The 10,906-nt window shown below is 53.9% G+C and overlaps 1 protein-coding gene across 1 annotated transcript in view; it reads right to left on the minus strand.

Moving 5' to 3' along the window:
- The window catches only part of ZNF185 (zinc finger protein 185 with LIM domain), a 53,684-nt gene that overhangs the window by 36,693 nt on the left and 6,085 nt on the right, over nucleotides 1–10,906 (minus strand). Inside the window, exons 10-13 of the mRNA XM_008065045.2 lie at nucleotides 9,729–9,812; nucleotides 9,215–9,304; nucleotides 3,359–3,445; nucleotides 957–1,061 (exon numbers count right to left, since the gene is read on the minus strand). Of these exons, the coding sequence (XP_008063236.1) occupies nucleotides 957–1,061; nucleotides 3,359–3,445; nucleotides 9,215–9,304; nucleotides 9,729–9,812 (366 nt within the window). The remainder of the gene's footprint in view (nucleotides 1–956; nucleotides 1,062–3,358; nucleotides 3,446–9,214; nucleotides 9,305–9,728; nucleotides 9,813–10,906) is intronic.

Raw genomic sequence — 10,906 nt, forward strand, 5'->3', positions numbered from 1 at the left:
CACTGCACTCCAGTCTGGGCGACAGAGTGAGACTCCAACTCAAAAAAACAAAAAAGAAAGGGATTGACAGTTGAGGGAAACTGCTAGGGGAGGGAGGGGCACACCTCATCAACAAGGGTACCTACATGATCAATGTTTGCATACCTAACCCTGAATTGTACCCCCGCATCTTTATAATAAAAAATAATAATTAAAAAAAAAATGTCTGTGTTTCTTCCAAACCTGGTGGGTTGGGGGTGAGAGTGGAGCTGAGAAACAGAGCAAGGTGGAAAGGAGGGGACTGACATGCCAGGCGGCCAGAGGCCAACAGAGCAATGGACAAGGCACGCAGAGCCCATCATAAGTCTCATTCCCACACTGTGTTCACCTTCTGTTTGTGTTCATTCTGGCTACCAAGGTCCCATGGAGGAAATGCCCAGTTTGTAGCCACTGTTCACCACACTCATAGGCCTTGATCTGCTTGGAGGACAGGTCAGGGTGCTGGTTTTGGGGAGCCTGGGCACAGCCACCCACCCTGGACTCATCACCTCCCTCCATGACTCCAACTCGCCATCCTCCGCATGTCTCCCTTCATCCCCAGGTCATCTGAAAGTCCGTGCTAGAAGCTCATGGAGCCCCAAGCATCCTTTGGTCATTGACTCCCCCAAATGGCCAGCTTGGTTCGCCTTGGTCATTGCAGGGCTGCTGTGTCCTGGACTAAAAGCAGAGTGAGTGTGGCAGCCTTCGGTAAATGGAAGGAATCTGGCATGGTCCAAGAGTGGGGACAGTGACCTGGCCTGGAGTTTGGCTACTTGAGGGATCTTGGCAGGAGCCTGCCCCTCTCCGGGCCTCATTCATGCATTTCTTCAGTCCTTCTTGCGATGGTATCCACTGAAGACCTCACTACCCCAGGCACTGGAAACACACTGGGAACAGGACATATCTGGGGTGAGCATCTGCCCCCTGCAGTGAGTTACCTGTCAGAGTCTGTGTGGGGGCCCCTGAAGGCCTCCTCACCAGCCTGGTCTCTCTGGGGCTCTCTGGAGCAGGGAACCTCCTTGTCTTTGTGATCTGGGGAAGACCTATGGGGAAAAAAACGTAAGTTAGCTGTGCATCAGCCACTCAGTGGGGGTAGCTACCTCACTCTCAAATGCCTCATCACTGACAGCTGCTGTTTCTGGAGGGCTGGAGTCTGTTCTTGTGACTTGATGTGCATTCGGCCTCCTCATCAACCCCAGGACATGACATGGACACTGTTATCATCCAGGCCCATTTTCCAGACGAACAAACCGGGGCACAGAGAGCCTGAGCAACTTGTCCTAACTTCCACAAGTAATAAGAGGAAGAGCAGAGCCCGTTCCATCACTATCTCAAGCCACCATTCTGTCCTGTCAACCCAGTGGGCTACTCTGCTTTCTTGCCATCTGGCCTCTCTTGACTCTGTGACACAACCTCCTACCTCCCTGTCCTGGTTGCCTCCTTTTCTTTCTTTCTTTCTTTTTTTTTGTGAGTTGGAGTCTCACTCGGTCACCCAGACTGGAGTGCAGTGGCCGCCTCGACCTGCTGGGCTCCGGCGATCCTTCCGCCTCAGCCTTCCAAGTAGCTGGAACTACAGGCGCGGGCTACCACGCCCGGCTCATTTTTGATTTATTGTAGAGATGAGGTCTCGCCAACTTGCCCGGGGCGGGTCTCGAACCCGCGGGCTCAGGCAATCCACTCACTTCGGCCTCCCAAAGCGCGGGATGACAGGCTGAGCCACCGAGCCGGGCAAGTAGCCTACTTTCCTCCACTTGTACTCCCTAAATGTTCCCAGCATCCCTCCCTGCCTTTCCACATGCTCCTGGGCTACCTCCTTTCCCCTCCCATAGCATCAACTGCAACCTTGAACTAACACCCTCCACTTCTTCCCACATACTCACTGCCTCTCCACTGACCCTCAGGCAGCTCCCTCTCAACATGGCCAGAAGTGACCGTCCTCCCCCAGTGCCCCCCAGGAGGGACGGCCAGGTGGTTGCCACCTACACACAGGGTCTGTGTCCATTCCCTCAATACGCACCCCATGTGACACTCAGCTGCATTATTTGTCCTTGATTCTGTCTGCATAGAATGTGGAAACCTCTCGTGTCCTGACCTCCCTCCCAGACCAACACCACACACCCTCAGGTCCCTCCCCCGAAAATGTATACTTGGATACCTACAAGTAAACTCAACAAATGAGTTCATTCAGTAAATACTACATCTTTCTGTCCCTCCTGCCCCGCCCCCACCAGAGCAGTGCCTGCATTTGATCGCGCAACCTTGAGTAAGTTGCTTCCCCATTCGGGGCTCAGTTTCTTCATCTGTGAAATGGGCATAGTGACTACATCCGTACCCTACTGCTGCTGTGCAGAATCAACCACTCCCTCAGATGCTGCATGGGGAAGAAATGCGGGAGAGGAAGGTGCCCCGGAGGAGAAACATTTGAGGTGGAATTGAAAAATACAGACAGGAAAGGGTATCCCAGGCAGGGCCTCAGCCTGCACAGAGAAAGGCCCAGGAAGGGAGAGCTACTTCTACCTTTTGGAAACGCCACCCAGGCAGATGTGTGGAGGACAGTTGGGATGAGTGACAGTAGAAGCCTGGACCCGGGACAGGGCAGAAGGGATGAAAATAGCTCTAAAATAAAATGGACAGGACGCAACACCAGACTGGGGGTGGGGTAGAAGCAAACAGGGTTAAAGAGAGAAGTGAGAAGGAGGATAGTAAGGGTCCTAGAGATCACTCGGGACTCATTTTGGATGTTGCTTCCTCCAGGAAGGTCAGATGAACCCAGATTCTGGCCTTCACAGCCCCCTTGCCCCTCCCCCTCCCCGGCATAGGACCTGGCATCCAGGGCTGTGAATGTTAACCCAGTGACCCCACCTCATTCCCCATGGCCTTTCACACTGGCAAAGTGGCAGCCCTAGTGGACTTCATGGGCTCACAGACTCAGTGTCCCTCCTTAGCACGGCTGTCCGGTCCCGTTTCCAGGGCTTGGTAGAGCTAAACTGCCCTGTCACTCCCCAGGGGGCCAGCATCACACAGCAGGGTCAGCATCGCCGGTGTGACCTTGCACAAGCTCACATCGGTGTCTGCCTCCCCGACCAGCAACTGCAGCTCAGGGGGTCTCGTTGACCACGGGGTCCCAGGGCCAGGCCTGTGGCCTCATAGGGACCGAGCACTCTCTCCACAATGGTTGTTGAGGGAGAGAATGAGACCAGGCAGAGAACCGAGCTCGGCCACGCCTCCCACCAACCTGTCAGCCCCATGGTAGCAGCCCCAGCCCAGGCCTCATCATTTCATCCGGAGCCTGCAGTCCCGTCTCTAGAATGGTGTGTGGGGCTGCAGCGGGGATCCCTACCTCACGCCTTCCAGGTCCGGGGCCACCAGGCGGAGTCCTGCCCTGGGTGTCGTGATCTGCAGACGGACGATCTCTTCACCTCTCGAGCTGCAGGTCAAAGGAGAGACCCAGAGTTGCAGGGGAGAAAAGCCTCCCCTTCCCCACCTGTGTGGGGTGTCCAAGGACACTATCCCCCAGGAGCACCCTGGCTACTGCAGAAGGACCCCCGACCCACTGCCTTCCCTTTTTGTTTTGCTCTTATGTCCTCTTTGGCCTTGAACCTTCTCAGTGCTGCAGTCAGTGACCTGTAGCCCCAGAGGGAGGGTGAAGGGCTCGTCCCCTGTCTTCCACCCAGACCTGAGCCCAACCCTCACCCAGGCACAGTGGGGGCCCTTCTGGGTAGAAATGAGACCTCTCAACTCTGACACCTGTAGCTGCCAACTCCTTGCATGATGAAGTCCAGCCAGCCTGTCTGCCTTCCTTCTCTCTGTCTCTCTTTCTCCCCCCCCCGCCTTATTCTTAGTGGAGAAAAAGTTCTCACTCGTCACCCAGGCTGGAGTGCAGTGGCACAATCATAGCTCACCACAACTTCAACCTCCTGGGCTCAAGTGATCTTCCCGGCCTCAGCCTCTCTACTAGCTGGGATTACAGGCATGTACCACCATGTCCGAACAATATTTATTTGTTTGTTTGTTTGCTTACTTATTTATTTTTCACGGACAAGATCTTGCTATGCTGCCCAGGCTGGTCTCAAACTCCTGGGATCAAAGAATCCTCCTATCTTGGCCTGCCAAAGTGCTGGCATTACAGGCATGAGCCACCCTGCCCGGCTGTATTTTCAAGGCTAGGTGGAATTCTGGTTTCACAGGCTGATGGGACCAATGGGGATGAGAGGCCAAGGAAATATGGAGTTAGAGTAAGAGAGGGCATTGGAGACCCAGTAGTGACGATAAAGGGCCCGTGAGCTGGAGCCTGTGGAAGATGGATCCAGCCCTGTCATCAAAGGGTCCCTTTGAGAGTTTCCATTACCAGCCATGCTCAGAGTCTGCCCCTGGGTGACCACAGGCCTCGTGGGACACATATCTCTCTGAGTCTCTTGCATTCTTTGGCCCCAATGCAGAGTCTCACACCCAGTGGTTTGGCAGTGGTGCTGGTCAGGGCCAGAGAAACTCTAAAGATCTCTGGCTTTGTGAGGGTAGACCCTTCACCCTAAACTAGACCTCCCCAGATGCATGGAGGTCTAACCCCAACTCACATTGCAGCCGTTCACTCCTGCCTGCAATTGTCCCTGGGCACCGGGGGGGCGGGGGGGGGGTGTGCAGACAGAAATGAGCCCCAGGCTTGCTCTGATGAAGGTCCTGCCCCATCAGGGAGCAGTATGGGGATAGGGAGGCATGGGAACTGGTCCCACTCAGCCTCATGGAAAGCACATGGGGCCCAGACAGAAATCTAGCCCTGTGGACACTCTGGCCAGCTGAAGAGAGATGGCGGGAAAGGAGGTGGAGGCTGTCTGTGGTTTTGAATGCAGAGGTCAGATCGGATATGAGTAAGGGAGGAGTGGCATGGGCTTGGAGTGGGGGGTGAGGATTGATGGCATCAGATGCTGACACTTTAGAAAGACCACTCAGGGGTACCAGGAGGGGCAGGGGTTCCAGGGACCAGGGTGAAAGCAGGGAGTGGGGCAGCTTGCTGCTCTCAGCCAGCTGTGGAATTGACCCCGGTGTATGTCTGACTCCAACCTGAACCGGGAGCCCCTGGAGGACTGGGTCTGTGGGACACTCATCTCTGTCCCTCCACCTCACCCTGAGTGGGACTTGAAGGTGACCAGAGGGAGCTGGATGGACTGCCAGGGACAGGGCATCTCCCCACCATGACAGCCAGGAGAGGCCCAGTACACATGGGCAGCTCTGACTTCTGCATATCTCCTCTGGTGATAACAATGCTGACATCGTTGTCGAGGATGACATCATTGATGACAGCATAAAGCCTTGGGTTGCTGGTCCCACTCAGCCTCATGAAAAGCACATGGTGCCAGGAAACAGGGACATGCCTGTCTTGTGGCTGTTACAGGCAAGTAGATCACATTTTCTTGCTGGCGTCTCTTCCTCGGTGTCTCTTTCACCTTTGTCATCCCTTAAGCAATGTTTTCTTAAAGATAAGCACAAATGGCACGTATTCCAGGGGGCCGGTTATGGGGCTAAATTGTGACCCACCCTCCCAGAGACATATTGAGGTCCTAACTCCTGAGATCTGAGACTATCACCTTATGTGGGAAGACAGTCTTTGCAGATGTAACCAAGGTAAGACGAGGTCACAGTGGAGCGGATGGGCCCTAATCTGGTGAAAAGTGTCCTCCCGAGAAGAGGAAAATTTGGACACAGACACACAGAGGGAAGACAGCCATGGGAAGATGGGCACCCACACCCAGGGAGTGAGGCAGCCGTGAGCCAAGAAATGCCAAGGACTGTGGGCAACAAAAGTTACAAGACAAGCCTGGAACAGCTTCTCCCCAGAGCTCCCAGAGGGAGAAGATATGTTCCTGTTGTTTAGTGTCTGATATCTTGTTACAGCATCCCAGGACACTCCCGCAGGGGCCTCTCCTCCCCTGAAGCCCCTACCAGCCCAAGCACCTTTCCAGACCCTCGACCTCACACAGCTCTGGTCCAATCTGAAGTCCTCAGCTGGGCTGAGAGCTACTGCAGGCCAGGAACACTCTGGAAGTCTGCACGCCTCTGAAAGGCACTCACAGAACACAGAACCGGGCATTCCAGAAGGTCGAGGCCCCAAACTGATCAAGAAACGTCCACTGTGGCTCCAGCCACCTGTGGGAATGCGTGTGACAGTGGTCTGCGCCAAAGAGGGCATGACTTGCCCTGTCTGAAGAGGGGGGAGGTGGGGTTACCTCCTTTTCATTGCCTCTAGTTGTATTTCCCTCAGATGTCAGGAGATGGCGATAATGGTTACCCCCTGCATTCGAACAGGGGCCCAGCTGATCCAGGGCACCCAAGGGCACCCACACCCAGGCAGTGTGCTGAGCACTTACCCGCAAATGCCATTTTGAACTAGGGACAGCCTTGGGAAGTAGCTATTACTGTTCTTCCTGTTTTACACATGGGGAAACTGAGGCACAGAGAGGTGAAGAGACTTGCTCAAGGTCACACAGCCAGTATAAGGCAAAGCCAGGGTCTTTTCTTGTGCCAGAAGCCATGCTTTTATTCACTGCTCGCCAGGAACTCTGTCAGACAGCATGCTAGGGGCACAGCCTAAGACCAGGACAGAGAGCCGAGGAAGCTGGACCAGCACTGGAAGGGGTGAGGCAGCCAGGTCTGGGGTCCCTGAGTGAGTGCAGGTCACAGGTGAGCAGGAGTTATGAGGTGCTGACCTTCAGACTGTAGCTAAGGGTGACAGGGAAGGGCCAGGGCTAGGAAAAGGGCAGTTTTGGTGGGGCCGTGGCTGGGGACAAGGCCGTGGCGTTCCCCTCTCTCATTCTGCCATAACCCAACCTTTTCTGGGGTGCTGCAGGATCCAGAGTTTTCTTCCCAGACGGCCAGGAGCCGGGTGTGGGGTACCGATGGTGGCCACCCAACACAGTGCAGCACCTGAGGGGCTAGGGTCAGAGATGAAGCCCCCAAAGACAGGGTCAACCACCAGGTCACCTGGAAGCTACCTGGTGGATTCTGAATATTTGGTGACTGCAGAATCTGAGGGAAGAACTATTCAAAGGATCAAGCTGAGCCTCTATTGTGAGATTGAACCCCTGTCTCCAGCTTTACTGATGGAAGTTGCCCCTTTGTGAGACAGCTCTGGTGTCTAGAACATTCCATCATGTGGTGTTAATTCCATTTTCTGAGGCCACACAGGCAAGATCATTCTACTTTCCCTTCCCACATCAGTCCTTCACAAGCCCCAAGATGGTGGCTGTGGCCCCAGAGTTTGTTCTTTTCCAGGCTGAGCACCCCAGGCTCCTTCTGTGCCCCCAGTCCTCAAGCTTGGGGATGCTTTGCTAATCCAGGCATAGTTTGCTTGTCACTCTTCTCCCCCATTGCTTCTGGTGGCTCCTTGGATGCCTGGAGCCACCCATCTATGGGCCATGGCCCTATGGGCAGTTCCTTCGGGCAGCATGTCCTGAGCTAAACACAGCCTCTTCCCGAGTCCCTGGTCTCCCAGCCTTCTCAGCTCTGCAGTGGCAGCCTCCGAGCTGCTCCAGACTGATACTTTAAAGTCTTTGCCTTCCTCAGCTCCTATTGTGGGTTGAATTGTGTCTCCTGCTACTCCCAATTCACGTGTTGGAGTCCCAGCACCTCAAAATTTGGAGACAGGGTCTTTACAGAGGTGCCCAAGTTAAGATGAAGTCATCAGGGTGGGCTCTGATCCAATATGTCACGTGTTCTCATAAAAAGGCGACATATGGAAACGAAGACAAACACGCATAGAGGGAAGATGATAGGAAGCGACCCAGAGAGAAGATGACCCTCTCCAAACCAAGACAGGTTTTGAGCACATCCTTCCCTTACAGACTCAGAGGAGCCCACTTGCCCACACCAAGATCTCGAAATTCTGACCTCCAGGACTGGGAGACGATCTATTTCTGGTGTTTGAACCAACCAATTTGGTACTTGGTGATGTCAGCCAGAGTAAACTAAGAAAGCCACCTTGCTATGACAGCCATAGGATGGATATTAAACATCCAAAGGAATTTTCTGGAATAAATGTCAAGATGCCTGTTAAATCCATAGCACATCATAACCTAATTCTCCTCTTACGTTATCTTTTAAAAGGCATCTCCAACCATTTGCTACCTTTTTCAAAAGAGACATGAAAAATGTATATGTTATGGACTGACTTGTGTCCCCTGAAATCCCTGTGTTGAAATCCTAACCCCCAGTACCTCAGAATATGACTGTATTTGGAGATGGGGCTTTTAAAGAAGAGATGAAACTAAAATAGGGTCATTAGGGTGGGCCTTAATCATTCTGGCTGGTGTCCTTATAGGAAGAGACAATTAGGGCACAGATACCCACAGAAGGACAACCACGTGAAGATACAGGGAGAAGATGGCCATCTGCAAGCCAAGGAGAGAGGCGCTAGAAGGAACCAACCATACCCACGTCTTGATTGGACTTCTAGCCTCTGAAACTGGGAAGAAGGTCACGTCTGTGGTTTAAGCTCCTCAGCCTGTGGTACTCGGATCCGGTAGCCCATCCATTGCCAAGTCCCTAGATATTGCCTTGTCAAGAGCTCGCAAGTCTTTCCCATGTCTTTAAAGGTTCTTATGAACAGAAGTTCTTATGGGGAGGGTTGCTCAACCAGAGAGAATCACAAGAGGGAGGGAGTGAAGAAGATCATTCTCGGGGTCACGTTCTCTGTGCCAGAAGGGAGACACATACACAGAAGAGTCAGGAACTCCAGGCCAGGGGAAGTAACCCCGGGAGTGGCCATCATACGTCTACATGCGGCTGTGGAGTCCGAGCTGGGGAGTCACAATTGTGGTAGGGAAGTTAAACGGCCCCTGGGGGCCCCAGAAGTGACCTGTAGGAACAAGCACTCTCTCCTTCTGGCCTCTGAGGTCTTCCAAAGGCGCTACAGGGTGCAGCCCGAGCCAAGGTCTCCATTCAGGCTCACACTTGAAACCGCAACGACAGCAGGGTGGTGGTGCTCCCTGCAGGACTTAGCACCATTCAGCACACAGCACAAGGGGCTATTGATTTCTCTTGGTCTGCAGACAAGAGGGCACCATTATCCGCCCAGACACTCAGGGCTCAGAAATCAGGGCAAATCATGGCCCCTCCTGGAGTGAGATCACCAGCGCTCAGCCTGTCAGGCCAGCAGAAAACTGTCACACCTGATCACAGGCCAAAGTCAGCTCTCAGCACCCACCTGAGCTCCTGGCTCCCAGCAGGGCTAGGCCCACTCGGCATGCGCTCCATCCAAGTCGCCCCAGACACTTTGCTTCCGCTTCCATTCATGCTGGCAAAGAAGACAGCTGTGAGAGGCAGGGACACAGCAGAGTCTCCTCCCCGGGCAGGTTGAACTTGGTCTACTTACAGCAGTGCCATGAGCTAACCTGCCCGTGGTAGGCTGCTGCCATGGTGGCCAACCCTCTCAAACCTCAAGGTTGTGCTGCCACAAGGCTCAGTGATGCAAGGGTTAAGGTGACACAGATCCGTCCTAAGCAGACAAGAGCCAGGCACTCTGTCTCTGGAGACTGGACTGTTCTCTTTCTTTCAGCCCTGGGACATCCAGCTGGATGTACCCCATCCTGTCACCGGGCACATAGGGACACTGACCTTGAGGTCCAGCAGGGAGGTGGCCTGACAGAGGTTCCATAGTGACTAAGTGGCAAGCAGGTCTGGCAGCCACCAGTCCCAGGTGGAGATGAGCAACTGATTACCTGCTCAAGCCAGGAGTGGATCTTGCCAGAGCAGGCGGGTCCTGGCTCTTCTCAGAAGGTCCGTCCTCATCCACCACCTCTACCCTTTGGGCGAGAAGAGAAATGACACGCGTGGTCTTCTTGGCTGTCCTGGAGCCTGTGGCCTTTGAGGACATGCTTTCAATGTTGTCTAACTGTTCCAGCCCTTCCAGACCAGGGCCATGAGATGGCCCAGCCTGGGGACATAGCAACTCCGGGTCAGGAAAAGGATAAATTCATGTCCCCCTGGAACCTGTGACTGTGACCTTATTTAGAAATAGGTCTTAGCAGATGTAATCAGTAAGATGAGGTCATACTGGACTAGGGTGGGTGGTAAATCCAATGCATCCAATGCCTGGTGTCCGTCTAAGAAAAGGGAAATCTGACACAGACACAGAGAAAAGACAGAAGCACAGACCAAAGTGACGCAGGTGCAAGCCAAGGAATGTCAGGGATCACCAGCCACCACCAGAAACTGGAGAGAGACCAAGGATGGTTTCTCCCTCAGAGTCCCCAGGAAAATCGGATCCTGCTGACATGTGGCCTGACTCAAGATGATCTTGAAACACTACAAGATGGTCACCCAATCGAAGGTCCCTAAAATTCAACTTTCCACAATTTTCTTTCTCACACTAGCCCCAATATTTTCCTCCCCTAGAAAGCGACTTGTCTCAACTGATGGTGACCTCCCTCTCAGTCAGCTGGAGTGTCCTGACGTTCTGATCATTCCTTGTTGAATCCTGTTCATGCTTTGAGGGCCATGTTCAATGTCATGGCCATCTCCCAGCGGAATTTCTCCTGATGGCCCAGGTCCTGATACTGGGTGAGAGTGGAGGACTGGGCAAGAGAGGGAGCAGGGAACAACGTCTTTGTAACCCAGTAGCTAGTTCTGTTAAAAAATCCAGAGAGAGCCGGGCTCGGTGGCTCAGCCTGTAATCCCACGCCTTTGGGAGGCTGAGGTGAGTGGATTGCCTGAGCCCGCGGGTTCGAGACCCGCCTGGGCAACTTCGTGAGACCTCATCTCTACAATAAATCAAAAAATCCGCCGGGCGTGGTAGCGCGCACCTGTAGTTCCGGCTACTGGGAAGGCTGAGGCGGAAGGATCGCCAGAGCCCAGCAGGTCAAGGCTGCGGTGGCCGGGAGCGGCCACTGCACTCCAG

Source organism: Carlito syrichta, unplaced genomic scaffold (assembly GCF_000164805.1).
Source record: "Carlito syrichta isolate Samal-C Ts95f unplaced genomic scaffold, Tarsius_syrichta-2.0.1 Scaffold308141, whole genome shotgun sequence".
Lineage (NCBI taxonomy): Eukaryota > Metazoa > Chordata > Mammalia > Primates > Tarsiidae > Carlito > Carlito syrichta.